This window comes from Trichomonas vaginalis, chromosome V (assembly GCF_026262505.1).
Source record: "Trichomonas vaginalis G3 chromosome V, whole genome shotgun sequence".
Lineage (NCBI taxonomy): Eukaryota > Parabasalia > Trichomonadida > Trichomonadidae > Trichomonas > Trichomonas vaginalis.
The window spans coordinates 6,710,962-6,727,698 of record NC_067207.1 but is presented as its reverse complement, the minus strand read 5'-3'; the positions used below and the strand labels follow the sequence as shown (position 1 = coordinate 6,727,698).

General features: G+C 32.8%; 9 protein-coding genes across 9 annotated transcripts; 6 read left to right on the top strand and 3 right to left on the bottom strand.

Annotated features, from left to right (window-relative positions):
- Positions 1-269: 269 nt before the first annotated feature.
- On the top strand, positions 270-1,025 carry TVAGG3_0290300 (uncharacterized protein; the record flags this gene model as incomplete). The annotated part of the gene is made up of 1 exon (XM_001580250.1): positions 270-1,025. The coding sequence occupies one exon, from the start codon at positions 270-272 to the stop codon at positions 1,023-1,025; it is 756 nt and encodes a 251-aa protein (XP_001580300.1).
- Positions 1,026-1,071: 46 nt separating this feature from the next.
- Positions 1,072-2,355, bottom strand: TVAGG3_0290290 (protein serine/threonine kinase protein; the record flags this gene model as incomplete). Its single annotated transcript, XM_001580249.1, has 1 exon — positions 1,107-2,321. The coding sequence occupies one exon, from the start codon at positions 2,319-2,321 to the stop codon at positions 1,107-1,109; it is 1,215 nt and encodes a 404-aa protein (XP_001580299.1).
- Positions 2,356-3,038: 683 nt separating this feature from the next.
- Positions 3,039-3,562, top strand: TVAGG3_0290280 (RNA polymerase II transcription regulator recruiting protein; the record flags this gene model as incomplete). The annotated part of the gene is made up of 1 exon (XM_001580248.1): positions 3,039-3,530. One exon carries the CDS (start codon positions 3,039-3,041, stop codon positions 3,528-3,530), a length of 492 nt encoding a protein of 163 aa, XP_001580298.1.
- A 264-nt stretch (positions 3,563-3,826) lies between these two features.
- On the bottom strand, positions 3,827-5,534 carry TVAGG3_0290270 (ribonuclease inhibitor domain-containing protein; the record flags this gene model as incomplete). The annotated part of the gene is made up of 1 exon (XM_001580247.1): positions 4,036-4,797. The coding sequence occupies one exon, from the start codon at positions 4,795-4,797 to the stop codon at positions 4,036-4,038; it is 762 nt and encodes a 253-aa protein (XP_001580297.1).
- Positions 5,535-6,140: 606 nt separating this feature from the next.
- On the top strand, positions 6,141-8,302 carry TVAGG3_0290260 (major facilitator superfamily transporter; the record flags this gene model as incomplete). Its single annotated transcript, XM_001580246.1, has 1 exon — positions 6,445-7,677. One exon carries the CDS (start codon positions 6,445-6,447, stop codon positions 7,675-7,677), a length of 1,233 nt encoding a protein of 410 aa, XP_001580296.1.
- An 824-nt stretch (positions 8,303-9,126) lies between these two features.
- On the bottom strand, positions 9,127-12,944 carry TVAGG3_0290250 (immunoglobulins domain-containing protein; the record flags this gene model as incomplete). The annotated part of the gene is made up of 1 exon (XM_001580245.1): positions 9,145-12,858. One exon carries the CDS (start codon positions 12,856-12,858, stop codon positions 9,145-9,147), a length of 3,714 nt encoding a protein of 1,237 aa, XP_001580295.1.
- A 201-nt stretch (positions 12,945-13,145) lies between these two features.
- Positions 13,146-13,571, top strand: TVAGG3_0290240 (glycine-rich protein family; the record flags this gene model as incomplete). The annotated part of the gene is made up of 1 exon (XM_001580244.1): positions 13,146-13,571. The coding sequence occupies one exon, from the start codon at positions 13,146-13,148 to the stop codon at positions 13,569-13,571; it is 426 nt and encodes a 141-aa protein (XP_001580294.1).
- Positions 13,572-14,009: 438 nt separating this feature from the next.
- On the top strand, positions 14,010-14,225 carry TVAGG3_0290230 (uncharacterized protein; the record flags this gene model as incomplete). Its single annotated transcript, XM_001580243.1, has 1 exon — positions 14,010-14,225. One exon carries the CDS (start codon positions 14,010-14,012, stop codon positions 14,223-14,225), a length of 216 nt encoding a protein of 71 aa, XP_001580293.1.
- Positions 14,226-14,613: 388 nt separating this feature from the next.
- TVAGG3_0290220 (uncharacterized protein) lies at positions 14,614-15,826 on the top strand (the record flags this gene model as incomplete). Its single annotated transcript, XM_001580241.1, has 1 exon — positions 15,588-15,803. One exon carries the CDS (start codon positions 15,588-15,590, stop codon positions 15,801-15,803), a length of 216 nt encoding a protein of 71 aa, XP_001580291.1.
- Between the last annotated feature and the right edge of the window lie 911 nt (positions 15,827-16,737).

The following is a 16,737-nucleotide window of genomic DNA, read 5'->3' as shown; positions in this document are numbered from 1 at the left end:
TATATTTTGAGATTTATTAATTTCCGCTGGGTAAGAAAGCAAATTCTTAATTCATGAGTCAAATTAGAATGTAAATTCAAAAGTGAGAAAATTTGAAAAATTCTTTTTCGATATTTCAATAAAAATATTTTGTAGACATAACTCAGCACAATGAACTAACCAAGATGTAAAATTCTGGAATCTGTCAAATTGATCCCTTGTTTATAACACCGATATAAAATTTTCATAAAAAATTGATTTGATAACTTTACAAAAAACTATTTGATAGTATGGAATGGGATTTTAAATTTCTTGAACTTGTGAGAAACTATGATAATATACTAGGTAGACCGAATATAGATGCGATTGTTGATGAATGGGAATCAACAAGTTCAGATTTCGCTGCAAAATTTTATATTCCTCGCCCAATGGGTCGAACAACTCTGCTCAAAGAGATTTTAAACTACATTGATGACAGTATGGACTTTAAATCTTCATTACGATCTGTTATTCCGGCTTTATTAATTGTATACGATAATACTGCCTTTAGTGAAGATGTTTATTCCTTAAAATATCAATCAGCCATGCGAGTCATACATATGTTATCCACATTATCCATGTCATGCATTGATTTGTTTGTTATCAAACCTTTTTATTGCAAATGCAAAACTTTCCTTGTTGATTCCTCAACTTATCTCGATTTACAAGATAGAGAGAAACGAAAGACCCTTCCTCATGTTACCTTTCCCAATGAACCTTTATCTGAATTAAAATCAAGCTCTCTTTATAGTAATGAACATAGATATCAATGTCATACGCCACCTGCTAGAACTAAGCGACCCAACTTGGTCCTTCATCCTCCAACTACAGAAACAAGTTCTCTGAAATCGCCTTATTTATCTCAAAGCGCGCCTTTATCGCCACTTCGAGAGTTTAGCAGATCTATTTCTTCTACATCGGGCCCAAGAAGCCCATTAGTTGTTTTTAAAGGTAATCGTAGTCATACTCCATTGAAAGCTGTAAGAAGCTCATGGAGCAAAGTATAAATGTTTGTATTTATGTATGTTAATAACAATAGTATTTATATATAATAATAATAAACAAAATAAAAATATAATAAAAAATAATTACTTCTTTGCTTTTGGTATATTAGGCTTGCGAACTGCATTCGGCTGTATAATCTGTGGAGCTTGGTTCTTAATCTTCAATGATAAATTTGGCTGGACAATTTTAGCTTGATTTTGATGTTCAAAGCCAGGGGTACTCTTGGAAAGTCCTTCTCTTGTACTTTTAGGTGAGTGGCTCGATTGATGAATGAATAGCGTTATCTGAATATTAGATAATTGATTTGAAATCTGAATATTTCTCAAAAACAAATAATATGCTACAAGTTTTGTATCTATGTGGTGATTAATATCGTAGAGTAGATTTTCAACGCTATATCCATAATCATTGAAAAGATTCAAAACTTCTTGGTCAAGTTTTCCGTCTGGATATTTGTCAAGTTTTCTGAGGCCTTCAAAGCTTGGAATCAGTTTGATTCCTCTTATAATTGGATTTAGCCAATTATGTAATAAAATTTGAGAAATGTTTGGCCGTTTTATTGGATCTTTATCTAATAATGAATCTAAAAGATCTATTACGTCATCACTTATCGTTTCTGGGTAGTTTACTGGATCTGTAACTGTATGATGAAAAATTTCGGCTGAATTTGTTCCTGAGAAAGGCAATCTGCCGACAAGCATTGAATATAAAAGGACTCCAATGCTAAAAATGTCGGAGCTGAATGTATATCTGTTGCCCTTAATAACTTCTGGAGGAATATATCCTGGAGTACCAAAACCACTATATGAAAGTGGTAAATTATCGGAATCTAAATGCGCAAAACCGAAATCTATAAGATGTAAATTATTATGCGTATCTATAATGATGTTTTCGCATTTTAAATCCTGATGTATCATTCCTAATTCGCAATGTAAATGTTGTATGATTGAAACAAGTTCAGCAAACAAATATCTAGCATAATTTTCTTTGATTACTCCGTTCTTATTAATGAAGTCAAGAATTGTACTTCCTTCAATAAATTCTAGAACAGCACCTACATTATCACCTGACTTGAATTCACCATAAAACTGGCAAGTAAGAGGATGGTTAAGGAGTTTCATCATTCTAAACTCGTTTTCTGTTTCAGCTTTTCGCTTCTCATCAATTTTCAGGCAAACATGTGTCTTCATTTCTACGCAATATGCATTCCAGATAGAAGCATAGCCACCTCTTGCTATTTTTCCGAGAACCACGATCTCTCCGAGTATTGGGTGATTCAATATCGGAGGATCATTCATAATTCTGAACTTTAAGTCCCGATATAGTTTTTATGACTATCAGGTTATTCGAAATTAATTTATTTTAAAAATAACGATGTAAATATTGTTACAATTTTACAAAAAAAATCTCTCATTGAATATTTTCAATTTGAATGATGATGTATGTATTTGTACCAATAATTGTTGTTCTTCAATTTTTCTTTTAAGCTTTCATATTTATTATATTTCCGCGAACATTCAAATTTTGAAATAAATTTTTTTACAGATTAATGAAATTTTGATTTTAGAATTGATTTAATAATATGATCAACATCGGCATCGTGTGCTCGTTTAAGGCAATTAGCCAAGATACTAAAAATCTAATGTATTGAAAAGAAAAATCTATTGCAAACGTATTTTTGTCAGATTGAATCTTCTTAATATATGTATGTGGATATTCCGTCAGTTATGTCGAAAATTGAATACTGCAGTTATTGAAATCACAAACCCTTTTCAAATAAAATTATATGTTGGATAAATGCATTGTATCATATGTACAGTATAAAAAACGCGTTTTCTTTGATTTGAAGAAAATTTTTAAATTGAGAAAGTGCAATCATGATCTTATTGGTAGTAGTTATTTTCACAAAATATCCATCATTTGATTTAATTGAATTGAAGTTAATATGAATTGAATGCACCTTTCAAAATTTGATAAAAAATTATTGACAATTCAATTGAATTATTTCACTTGTGATGCAAGAGTCAGAGCGACAGCAAAAAACGAAGCATAAATTCACGGCAGAGGAAGACCATCTTCTCGAGGCCCTAGTCAGTGAAAAAGGTGAGAATGCATGGGATCAGATTTCTTATTTGATGCCTGGCAGGAATTCAAGGCAGGTAAAAGATAGATGGACTAGATATTTATCACCAGATATAAACAAAGCTGATTGGACTTTTGATGAAGAGGAATTATTGATCAAATTAGTAAAAAAGTTAAACTTTCATTGGGTTAATATCGCAAAGCATTTTAAGGGGCGTACAGACAACCAAATTAAGAACAAGTGGAACAATCTTAAAAAATATGTTGACTTTTTAGATGTTAAAAAAGAAAGAACATGTAAGCAGAATCTACCAGCTCCACCAAAAGAATGTTTAAGTTCTGCATTAAATACACAACTTAACAGCTGGACTATCATTGATGAGGTTTTTCGGGATACAATAGAAGTTCAATTTTACGATTTTTAGGATGTAATGCACTAGTTAATAAATATTTGCGGTTTTCTCTTTCTTATTTAATAATTTTTCCACTAAATTTTCGTTAATTGTTCTAAAATCTTTATACTTAAGATTTTATCAACATTGTCTAGCTTAAGGGGCGCATAAATTGAATTTTGAATAGATAAATTATATTTCAATTTAAATAATTAAAAATTGATATCTCTTTATTAAAAAAACCGTATAATTTTTTAATAAGGATTAATCATATAAGCTGAATCATAGTATTTGCAATGAATCATTGGCTTTATAAAAGCATGGCATATCTTTATTTGAAGATGTAATAGATTTAAAAGAGCAAAATTGGTATTTTTGAATGGGTATTAATCTAGCATAGAACAATTTATATTTAGTTTTACTTTCTATTTTCTTATATTGCAATTCTCATGGTAAAATTTTAATAAATTTGATCAAAATTTGTAAATAGATCAAATAACTTAAATTAAATAATTGTGTGAATAAAATTTATAAAATTCTAAACTAAAATAAATATCAAAAATTCAATCTTAAATAAAGATTTGATCAATTCAGTATTTTGAACAACAGAAGCAATACAGCAATAGCCGAATGACTTTATATTAACCCCTGATAAAATGAGAGGGTCAACAAGAGTTGAATGGCAATCAACACCACATGAAATTCTAGTATCCATAAATGCGGAAGCACCTATTGTCGGCTGTCGGTATATTCTTACAAATTTAAGATTTTTCAAACCTTTGAAAGCTTCAACTCCAATCTTTGTGACTGAAGGAGGTATGATGATCGATTGCAACTTGGCAGCTGTCTTTAAAGCGTTGTCTTCTATGACTTTTGTTTCATTGCCAAGAGTAATAATTTCAACAGATTGGTAATCAAGGCATGGGATACTCTCCATTTCAATAGTCAGATTTCTCAAGTTTGGGCATTCTGTAATCGAATTGTTTAAAATTTTGACTACACTTTTTGGTATTCTCAAAAATGCGAGGTTATCCATATAGAAAAATGGAGTTTTTGCAATTTCTGTGCATGACTCAGGAACAATTATTTCCTGAAGCTTAGAGTAACAGAAGGCATCATGGCCGATTACTTTCACTGTGTTTGGAATATAATATGTTCCTGTTATCTGAGCTGGGAACGTATAAAAGAGAGTTTTATCATAACTTAACAGAGCATTCGAATTAATGGAACAAACAGAAGATTGTTCGGAAACAATCTCAATCAGATTAGGATTACACAAAATTGCATATTGATGCAACATTGTGAGAGATGATGGCAAATAAATATATTTACATTTAGCATATAGGCATGATCTAGAACCTATAGACAATAAACCTTCGTTGAATCTCAATTCATCACCATTATAGAAGCCAAAAACTCCAAATTCTGTAGTTTCTCCATTTATATATCTCAATGATGAAGGAAACGTATATGACTTAACAGATATCAAGTGATAAAAGCAAGCGTAATCTAAGATCTCAAGTTTAGACTGCGTAGGGAAAACGACACGAGAAATTGAAAAACAATCGGCAAAACAAAATGATCCAATATTTTCCAGGGAACTGCAGTTAGAGAAATCAATTTCTGTAAGAAGATTGCACTTGTAAAAGGCATAATGACCCAGAAATTTAAGAGATGATGGACTTTCAAAGTAAACTTTCTTTAATTTATTAACGGATTTTAACGCAAAGTATTGACTTGATGTACCATTAGAAATTTTGACCACATTGGCCGAAACGATGTATTCGGATACAGAGCTCCCAATATCTTCAAGTGTTGCTGATATTTCCTGCTATCTCATTATAAAAATCTGTCACTTTTCCTTTCAAAGGTAACTTCAGAAAAGTTATAAATGGAACAGTTTAGACAGATTCAAATTCATTGCTATCAACAGCTTTGTATTTTGAAGATTTCAAAAGCGGATTGGATAGAATGATAAATTTCTGGATTAATTTGCCTGTACAATCGTCGTTCATGAGTATTGTAAACATATTAGTGGAGAAGTTATTGCAGATTCTTGATATAAATACCAGAAATAGAAAAATTAAATGGAGCAAGATTCAAATTAACTATATATTTCTTGCAAACATCTAGGTCTGCATTAATACTTCTAATAGAATAAGTGGATACTATCAAAACTTTGAAATTATCTACGAGCGGCCACATTCATCTAATAATTGACAAAATTAATAGAGTAACACTTTGCCAATATTCATAAAACACAATACAAGTTATTTTGGTCGAATATTTTGAAGTTCATTGTCCTTTACTAAAAATTTGTAAATTTTGAAGTTTGATAAATCGATTCCAATATAATATTTTTAATAACTACTATGTGAAGGATTAAATTATCATATTAAAATTAAAGAGGATTTGAATCCGTCTTTTTTACGCTCATAAAAACAATGCATTTATATCAATGAAATATACGCTTGTAGAATAATTTAATTTGTATTGTCAATGTATCATTGAAAAAGAAACTTTCATTGTCAGTTTTTCAAAAACAATTTTCATCGAATATCAATGTGATATATAATGATGTGAAAATAAAAAATTAGATGTCAATTGTCTGTTTTCAATTTGATGGGGTGTGGGTTTTTTCTCTCACAATTTCAGAAAAAATTGAAAGCAAATTGAAAATTCTTCTGTATAATTTTAACAATATTTTCGGAGTTGATCCATGGTATAAATTAATAGTATATAAACCAGTTAAAATTTATTAATGCTGTTTGAATTATAAGGATATGATATTGACTACTAGAAATAATGTTTTCTCTGGTTTTTTATTGATCTGTTTTCTGACACCACTGATTCAAACTCATTTGAAAAGCCAGACCTAACGTACTCTCAAAAATTTTAATAAAATTGAATTAAACTTTTGAAATGAATAAAAAAATCATTCTTCCAAATGGGTTTCAAGATTACTAATCCATACCTAACTGCTTCTATCCTCACCATGGGTGGAGTAGACATGGGTTTTGTTTTGATTTTCACTGCTTTTACTTTCTTTGGAGAAACAGGCATTGGAGCTCAATATGTAAATGATAAACCTACTCCAGAAGCAAATTCATTCACAGCTATTGGATATGTTGGTGCACTTATTGGTTCACTCTTGATCCATCCATTTGTTGGAGTATTCGGAAAAAGATGGTGCTGTTTTGTTTGTGCTTTCTTCGGAACATTAGCATGGATTGTTTTAGGACTTGAATTAAAGACATATGCATGGGTTTATGCATTTAGATTCTTCACTGGTATGACAGCAGGACTTTATGCAACAATTTGTCCAGGTTTTACAACATCTTTAGCTCCAGAAGGAAGGATTAATTTATTTGGTTTCCTCAACCAAGTAGGTATCTGTATAGGTTTCATTCTTGTTACAGTTTTTGGTATCTACTTCAAAGATTGGCACTATGTTTCCTTAGCCTGCTGCTTCCCTTCAGCAATCCTCTTCCTATTTGTTTTACTTATCGAAGAACCTAAAGCATCAAGAAGTGCAGCACCATGTTTTCAAGTTTTTAAATACTGGAAGGAATTGATTATTGCCTTCTTCTGCGTTTTCTTCTTGCAGTTTTCAGGCGTGAATGCTGTCGCCTCAAACTTGGGTGGCATCACAGCTGGAATGGGACCAAAGGGTGCTATTATCTCCATCATGTCAAATGTTGTTAACTTCCTTGGTACATTAGTATCTTCCCTTGTTGTTGATAGATTTGGAAACTTCCCATGCTGGACTGTTTCTGCATTAGGACAATTCTTTGGTTTCATCCTTCTTGTCATTTACGCTTACAAATTTGCTGAAAGTGGAAAAGGACTTGCTCTTTTCTTAGTTGGTTTATACTTTGAACAGTTCTTCTTTGGTATTGGAACTGGTCCAATTCCATTCTCATATGCAGCTACAATTTTCAAACCAGAACTTATTCCAGCTGGTATGGCTTTCACATCTGCCTGCAACTGGGGATCTGGAGCTATTCTCCTCTTCTTGAATGCTGCCTTGTTAAAGGCCGGCGCATACTATAGAGTTTCATATATCTTCTTCGCTGTTTTCTTATTCATTTCAATGATATTCGGCTTAATTGTCTTCAGGAAGAAACCTGATGACAGCTCAAAGTCTAAGTCAGATTCAGGTTCTGGCGCTGAAGTATAATTACCCAGATTTTCCTTACTTTTACCACTCCCCATGTAATTTCTGGGGAAAACGATAATTCATTTTTTTTATGGATGAATAGATCGTTTTCCTAGAAAGGACCTCATATCTCTGGCTAAAAAGAGTGTCAGATCCTAAATAGATTATTGATCTAGTGTACAAATCCAATAAAAAGCCTATTTTTTTGGCTTTTTTGGTGCTCATTTTTTCGAAGATCTACATGAATATGGGGAAACCATCGGATTTTTTTGGTTAACCCACATCTTCATGTAGTCTGGACTATCTTTCCTCGAAGGACCTCTTTACGGGTGTAAAAACTCATAAAGTTCTCAAAAGATTCATTCTCGATCTCCATGCTGAAAGAATTTACAATAAAAAAGAGATCTACGCATCAAACTACAGCCATAAATGAACTGAACCCCTAAAGCTCAGCTCTTAGTTTATCAAAAACGTCGAAATCCTTCTCATTGCAATCAAATTTTCTCAATAACTCATAAGAAAAATCGAATTTTGATTAAGCCGATGTTATAGGTATCACAAATACTACAAACTTGAGCAATATCGAAATTGCCAGCAAAAGTTTGAAATTGCATTGCTCATATTTGTTTTGTAAACTAAAAATCTGCTTATATTATTCATTAATTTTTTATATATTATTCATATACTTTAATAAAAACAATACTATTTCACCTTAAAAATGAATTTCATAAGTCAATATTATTTTTTTGAAAATGTATCAATTTTCGATTAAAACAACATGAGAATAAAATTTACGCAAAATTATTTTAAAAAATGGTTTTAAAAATTTACAATTGATGAAGAATAAGATTGCAAGAAGTTTTGAAGTTTAATTTTAAGAAAAAAAATTCGGATATTATTCATGGATCTAAGTAATCTGATATTTGAGTATCGGCACTATGCATAAAACATATATTTATAGTTTTTTTGGAGTTTTATGATTTTAAATATATTCAAATTTGGCAATCCAATAGATTTTTAAAAAATAGGTAAATAAAAATAGATTACATATGCAGCAGATTTAGAACATGAAACAAATCATATAGTGACCCAAAAAAAAATTCATGATCCAAAAAAGAAAAAAATTGGCTAAATGGGAATCAAACCTTGGCATAATGAATCATTATGTCGGATGTTTCCACTACACCGGCAGTTCGAAAAATACCCTTGGTGGTTCTATTTAATAGCTACTCCCAACGATAGGCGGTGTCCCCAGCTTTAGAGAGGTGGTAAAAGTAAGGCAAATCTGGGTATATAATATATGATTATTTAATCAGTTTATTTCATATTATTTCTATCTAAAACTAAACGGTCTACATTATTTTAATTATTTTTATCATTATTTTCCATGATCTACCGAACACTTTGATTATTGAATAAAAGGTTACAAAAAAGAATATCAACGAATATATAAAAAACATTAACATTAAACGAATATATAAAAAATATTTACACGATAATAGCAGTTACGGGTATTTCCATATCTACATCTGGGGTTAGAAGTCGGAAACTGGTCGAAATCTCTCCTCTTTCGCATGGAAGTAACTGGAGTCTTATTTTAAGCTTAAATCCAGCCATTACAATGCCAGGAGCTGTCAAAATTTTTACATTTTTATCTTCTGGTTGTATAATGGAATATTTGAAAGGAACAAAGCCTGTATTAGTTATTTCAAGGCTTGTAGATGCTTCTCTACCAGCAGGAACCTCTCCAAAGTCAACTCTTTGCGGATGTTCATCAGATTTCATTGTTCTTCGACTTCTTCCATGTCTTCGTGGCGCTCTTGCCGACTCTGGATATTTCTGTTCATCTGGCTGCGTCATAAATGTTGATCTGTTCTTTGTTGAAGTCATAATATTATTATCTTTATTTTCGTTGTCGTAGAACGATGAATCTGGGATATCTTTATCTGTCATAATGAAATGACGTGGTGGATCAAACAATTTCATCCTCGCTGATGGAGGACGAGGTTGTTTGACTTCAATTTCTTTAACATAGACAAAATTGGCCTCAGGAGATTCCCAATAATTCCTTGCTTGAATACTACTCGATCCTTTGAGGTTTGCTGCAATGAGAACCCCTGGTGGAGGAGTTTGCGGTGGCATTACGTCAAGATCAGGAACTCTTGGAGGTTTTGGTATCCTTGACTCATGCCATGTCTTCTTTGCAAGAGAAATTGCGGCTTCTTTGGCTTCCGAAACTAATGTGAAAAAAGAATTCATCGATGCAATGGCAGAAACGGCTTTTTCGTTAACATCTGTGGTTGTTTCTACTAATTTTTCACCTTTCTTCGGTTTTCTTTGCCTTGGTGCTGCAATTTCTTTTAATGCTTCAGCTCTATGCGTTTTATCAAGCGGATTGAAGGAAATAAACGAGATAGGACGCATAAACTCATCTATTAAGATATCATAGATGACATTTTCTCCATTAATCGAAGCCTGAACTTTGAATAATTCTGATTTTGGAGGAATTAAGTTCAAATCAGAATCATTTGCAGAATTTACTGGTTTGGGCTGCTTCTCTGTTCCATTTCCAAGCGAATATGTGTTTGGTAAATCGATTTTAGTCACTTTTCCTTGAGAATCTGAAGGAGATTCTTTTTCAAATGGCTTTTCTTCAGTAGATTTGAGAGAATAAGCATACTCTGGGTGTAAAAACTCTGTTCCTGATAAGTTTGGTCTTATCGCGAAGAACCTTGGCGGATTCTGTTTCTGTAAATTCAACAAAACATTTTCCGGTAAAACTTCTTTCACCGGAGGAAGTAGGCCAAACTTGGTTTCTGCGAACTCTGGCCTCTTCTTTGGTGGAGGTTCACCTTCAAATATGTCTGCCAACCTCTCAATACCTGTATTTGTTGCAATAAAACCTGTTTTTCCTGATTTAATTTGAATTTCATTGCAATTCATCGACATTTCGGTTTTTCCGTCTGTAATATTAACATCACTGGATACAACAATAACCAAATCACCTTTCTTTATTTCGATTTTGTCGGATATTGAAATTTGATATTGGCCAATTTGGAAATTTATCATCTCTGGTGTGGATAATATTGTTTGTAAACCTGGAAGGATGAACTCTTGGACCTTATCGTTCTGTTTTATTGTAATATTTTTGAGATTAATTGTTCTGGATTGGTCTTTCAGGTTAATTGCGTATTTAACATCATCATTCCTTATGTAATCACGTTTCTTTTCAACTAGATTTGTCTTTTTATGAACTTTTTCAGAGCCATTTCCAAATTTATCGTTGAAAATCGAAGAATCTTTCGTTGTATAGCCTGCAACACCTGAAAATGAAGTGTATAGTGTTGATTTATCAAGTTTATAAACGAAATCTCCATTTCTATCGATGATTATGTTGTTATTTATTGTTAATTTTCCTGATTTTAATGAAAATGAGTTATTTTCATGGAAAATATTGATAGAATCACTGTTTGAATTTACTCTGAACTCTCCAAAATCAATAGAAATCGAATCATCTTCAGAATGAACGTCAAAATCTGTTGCAAACACATTATACTTGAAGAGATATGTTCCATTCCATATCTCTCTTAATATATCAACTCTAAAATTGTCAAAGAAGTAAGGAGAAACGAAATCTGTTGAAAAATTATAAGAAGAAGGAAGTCCGTAGATTTTAGAGCTTGTTTTGATGATCTCTTGTATATTTTGGAAGATTTGAGTAGGACTTTCGTTGTTTTTAATAAGATTTAAAATTGAATTATTTTTGTTCTTTTTATCAGGAGTTTGTGATGCTTCTGATGTTTCATTCATGTTTAAAAACAACTCATTTCCGTTTTTCATTGTAACTGGCATGTATTTATACTGAATTTGCTTTCCAAGAGATTTTTGAGCGGGAGGAAGGGCCAAAACATAGACAATTCCAGTCATATTGTCAACAGATACTTCAACAATGTTGTACATCTTCATAATATTATTCAGAATTGGAATAGAATCATCATAATTTATCATTTTCGTAAATTTTGTAAAATCATAGTAATTTATTGGCAGACCAAGCGAATACTGTTTATTTGCCTTTGTAAAAAGTAACTCAAACTGTTGTCCGGCCGCAGTATTAAATCCTTCAATGGATGTGTAGTATTCTGCAGCTTTTGCTGCTGATTCTGCGCATTCACTTGGTATATTCCATGAGTTAATCATGTTTTCGACAAAAAATGATGGTGAAGATTTGGAATTTTTGAAGAATTTTGGTTTTATTTCTTCTTGTGGGATTTGTTTGTTGGCAAGCTTGTTGTAGAACTGATCAAGAATGTCATTAATAAGATCTAGCTCTGAAATTTCCGGTTTTGGAAAAATTTGAAAATTATTTTTGTGAAGTTGTTCGAAAATTGCTGTGATATAGTCATTTTCATCCTTTTTAAGGGTCTCTGTGTATGTAGAAAGGTCCAATTCGTGATCAATTTCAGGTAAAGTTGGAACATTTTCAATTTTTATTGATTTGCATTCTTCTTCGATCTTTTTCTTTGCAGACAGTATATTTCCTATTTCCAGTTGAAGAGTGTTCCATGCTTGTGCTGGTTCTTCTTCTAATTTAATTTCACTAAAAATTGTCGTAAAATCTGCAGTTTCTTGCAGTTGTACCCACGATAACGGTATATTTGTATCTGGTACTGTCTTGCCTATTATTTTTAGATAAGGAAGCGTCGTAGTTACTTTATTATTTGAAGATTTTGTTGGAGGAACTGTTGCTTTAAATCCTGTAAGATTTATAAATGCTGATATGTGTATATCGTTTTCTACTAATTGTTGATAGTGTATTGGAACTAAAGGCCAATTAATTAGTGCAATTACGGCTTCTGTTTGTCCTCCAAACATTATTGGAGGTGGAGGAGGTGGATTTTTCTCTTTCTTTGTATTTTCTGCTGCTTTGATGTTCTTTTTCTTTAGATCTAATAATTTTTGTATTGAAGAATCGATATTTGTCTTAATTGACTTCGAAACTAGTGATGATATCTCGATTAGATTCTCGTGTGGTGTAGATGGATCGAGTTTAGGAAGTTTAAGTGATTCAAAAATTTCAATCGCGTCAATAAAAACGCAATCTTTAGAAAAATTCTTACTCACGTATTCTTTGATGTGTTTTATATCTAAAACTTGTCCGATATCCACTGAAACAATTGTAGTTTCAAGTGAAACATCAGACATCAATTCAATTTTACAAACGAAAATTCAAATTGTAAACTGTTACACTCAAGATCTCAATAAATTTTGACATCATCAATTAGTAAATATCTGAGATTATATGATAGCTAATATTTTTTGATTAAAAAGATCGTATTAAATAAAAATCTGACAATAAGTAAACTCAACCACAATATATCTCTTATATTCCTCTTAGAATATAACATTTTATCTTCATTTTTATTAATGAAATAGTTCCTTCCTCGCAATTAGGGGGATTCATGCATAGGTCCTACGCATAAAAATATCCGATGATATCAATTAGATACGATGATGAGTCAAAAGCTTCAGTCCCCAATGCTATTAATAAAACAGGAAAAGTCTACTTCCTCAAATATCCATGTTCCACTTCAGATTGCACACCATTTGTTGCAACGTTCAAACCTGGAATATATAAGGTTGAACTTTGGGGTGCATCCGGTGGTTTCCTAAATAATCTTGGTGCACATGGATCATATGCCAGCGGTCTTCTCCCAATATTCAAACCACAGACCGTCTATATATACCTTGGCCAACAAGGAAAATGGTCAGGTCTAGCCACATTTAACGGTGGCGGTGCAGGTCCAACAGCTAACAAAAGCGAAGATTTTTATGTGTCCGGTGGTTCTGGCGGTGGCTCAAGTGATATCCGCCTCACCAAAGGACCTTGGAAGAACTTTGAGAGTTTGAAATCCTGAATCATTGTTGCTGCCGGTGGTGCTGGCGATGCTTATTATAGAAATAAGTTTGATTCGCAAAATGATCCTAATAGTATCATAGAAGGCGGTGCTGGTGGTATCCTAGTTGGATATCCTGGCACTATACACTATGTTGACAATGCCAATGGTATATCCAACGCCACTGGAGGAACTCAAACTTCAGGGGGTCTCGGAACAAATTCCTCCGGGAGAGATGGTGGATTTGGGTACGGTGGCGATTGTGGCAGTGATTATCATGGCAGCGGTGGTGGCAGTGGCTACTACGGCGGTGGGAGTGGTGGATTTATATTTGAACGTGTTACAAGTGGTGCTGGAGGTTCTTCGTATATCTCAGGATACGAAGGATGTAAAGCAATCTCAAAAAGCTCCACTGAGAACCATATTCTCCATGAAGAAAACTCATTCCATTACTCCGGAATGTCATTTTATTCTCCAGTGATCAAAGACGGGAAATCTAGTATTCCATGTCCAGATTCATCAAATCCGTTTGCTTGCACCGAAACAGGTCATTATGGTAACGGCTATGCTCGTATCACCATTTATGAACAGCACAATCCCATAACTATTGTGCAGTGTCGCCCATTGTTATCATTCACATCAATTTCTGTTTTCATCTTTATGTTTTCAGATTAAATATTAAATTATCTTTCAAAAGTTGAATTCAATCAGAGAGCTAATAAAAATAAATACCATTATGAATTCTGCATTATTAACTCTGATTTATTTCAATTGAAAAAATTGAGTTAAAAATTATTGGTTAATTTCTAAAATAACACTACTAATAGCCGTTTTAATACCTTTAATGAAGTTTTTATCTTTTTAATTTCATAAATTACTCAATCCTTATTCAACAAATCTATCATCCTATCATACCTTAAGATTTATATGAAAAATATCATTGATACTCAAGATTAAATCTATTGCGCAAATAATAACATATCTTCCCCATTGTTATAAAGAAAACTCACCAACAAAGATATTATTAAGGCTTAATAATATGATATCCTGCGATTATTTGGCAATATCTCTTATATTCCTCTTAGAATATAACATTTTATCTTCATTTTTATTAATGAAATAGTTCCTTCCTCGCAATTAGGGGGATTCATGCATAGGTCCTACGCATAAAAATATCCGATGATATCAATTAGATACGATGATGAGTCAAAAGCTTCAGTCCCCAATGCTATTAATAAAACAGGAAAAGTCTACTTCCTCAAATATCCATGTTCCACTTCAGATTGCACACCATTTGTTGCAACGTTCAAACCTGGAATATATAAGGTTGAACTTTGGGGTGCATCCGGTGGTTTCCTAAATAATCTTGGTGCACATGGATCATATGCCAGCGGTCTTCTCCCAATATTCAAACCACAGACCGTCTATATATACCTTGGCCAACAAGGAAAATGGTCAGGTCTAGCCACATTTAACGGTGGCGGTGCAGGTCCAACAGCTAACAAAAGCGAAGATTTTTATGTGTCCGGTGGTTCTGGCGGTGGCTCAAGTGATATCCGCCTCACCAAAGGACCTTGGAAGAACTTTGAGAGTTTGAAATCCTGAATCATTGTTGCTGCTGGCGGTTCTGGCGATGCATATTATCGGTTTGACTCAAATAGCTATGCTGAAAGTATCATAGAGGGCGGTGCTGGTGGTGTCTTAGAGGGCTATCCGGGCGCCATACGCTATAAAGTCAATACTAATGGCATCTCAACTGCAACTGGAGGAAATCAAACTTTAGGTGGCTTCGGAACAAATTCCTATGGAAAAGATGGTGGATTTGGGTACGGTGGCGATTGTGGCAGTGAGTATCATGGCAGCGGTGGTGGCAGTGGCTACTACGGAGGAGGGAGTGGTGGATTTATATTTGAACGTGTTACAAGTGGTGCTGGAGGTTCTTCGTATATCTCAGGATACGAAGGATGTAAAGCAATCTCAAAAAGCTCCACTGAGAACCATATTCTCCATGAAGAAAACTCATTCCATTACTCCGGAATGTCATTTTATTCTCCAGTGATCAAAGACGGGAAATCTAGTATTCCATGTCCAGATTCATCAAATCCGTTTGCTTGCACCGAAACAGGTCATTATGGTAACGGCTATGCTCGTATCACCATTTATGAACAGCACAATCCCATAACTATTGTGCAGTGTCGCCCATGGCTATCATTCGTATCAGCTGCTATTTTCGTCATTTTGTTTTCCGAATAAAAATTAATTAATTAATTTCTCTTCTGAGCCCTGTATTCAGTGAGAATGCTATTTAATATAAATGATAATATGAATTCTGTATATTTAACTCTGATTGGTTCTAATTGGGAAATTGAGTGAAAAAATTATTGGTTGATATCTAAAATTACAGTACAAATAGCTGTTACAATATATTTTATGAAATTTCGATAAGGATGTCAATTCGGAAAATTGTTTTCATTTTAGGAGAATATAATTTTCCTTTTGGAAAATTTAAAAAGTGAGACGCGCAGGATTCGAACTTTTTTAAAAGTTGATTTAAATATATTCTAGTGTGGATTCTAAGGATAATGTCATATTTAAAATAAGAATATACTAGTTTAGGTGGTATAATTTTTTTCGATAAATTTGAGAGCATGTACGTTTAGGGCACCAAAAGTGTCAATTCGCTCAGCGAAAGCTGAGCTAGCTTCGTTCTCGAAAGAATAGGGAAGGAGTGAAAGAGAGTGATACAGATGTTGACACATTCATATCATTTCAATAAATTTTGATCAAATTGAAATGCAATGAAATTCAATTCACTTCATATCCTTCAGTCAGTACATTGACATCCTTCTACATCACAATGATAACTCGTGCATCAATAGTTCTACAACTAACTCAGAAAAAACAAGATTTTTCCTTCCAGCTTACAGCTTTTAAAAAGTTTCGATGATAAAAATCACTCTACTCTTGTTTATCGATATGTTGTGATAGTAGGTAAACGTATTCTTATCGATATTAATAAAAATATTTTTACGAAAATCTGAACCAATTACAGAGTTATTCATAAAGTTTATGATAACTGTAATTACTTCATCTTTGTTTTATATTTGAATAAACAATTTAATTTAATTTGCATAATTTTTTTTAGTTGAAAGACAGGAAACTTAGTTGAGTTTGTATTATTTTTATC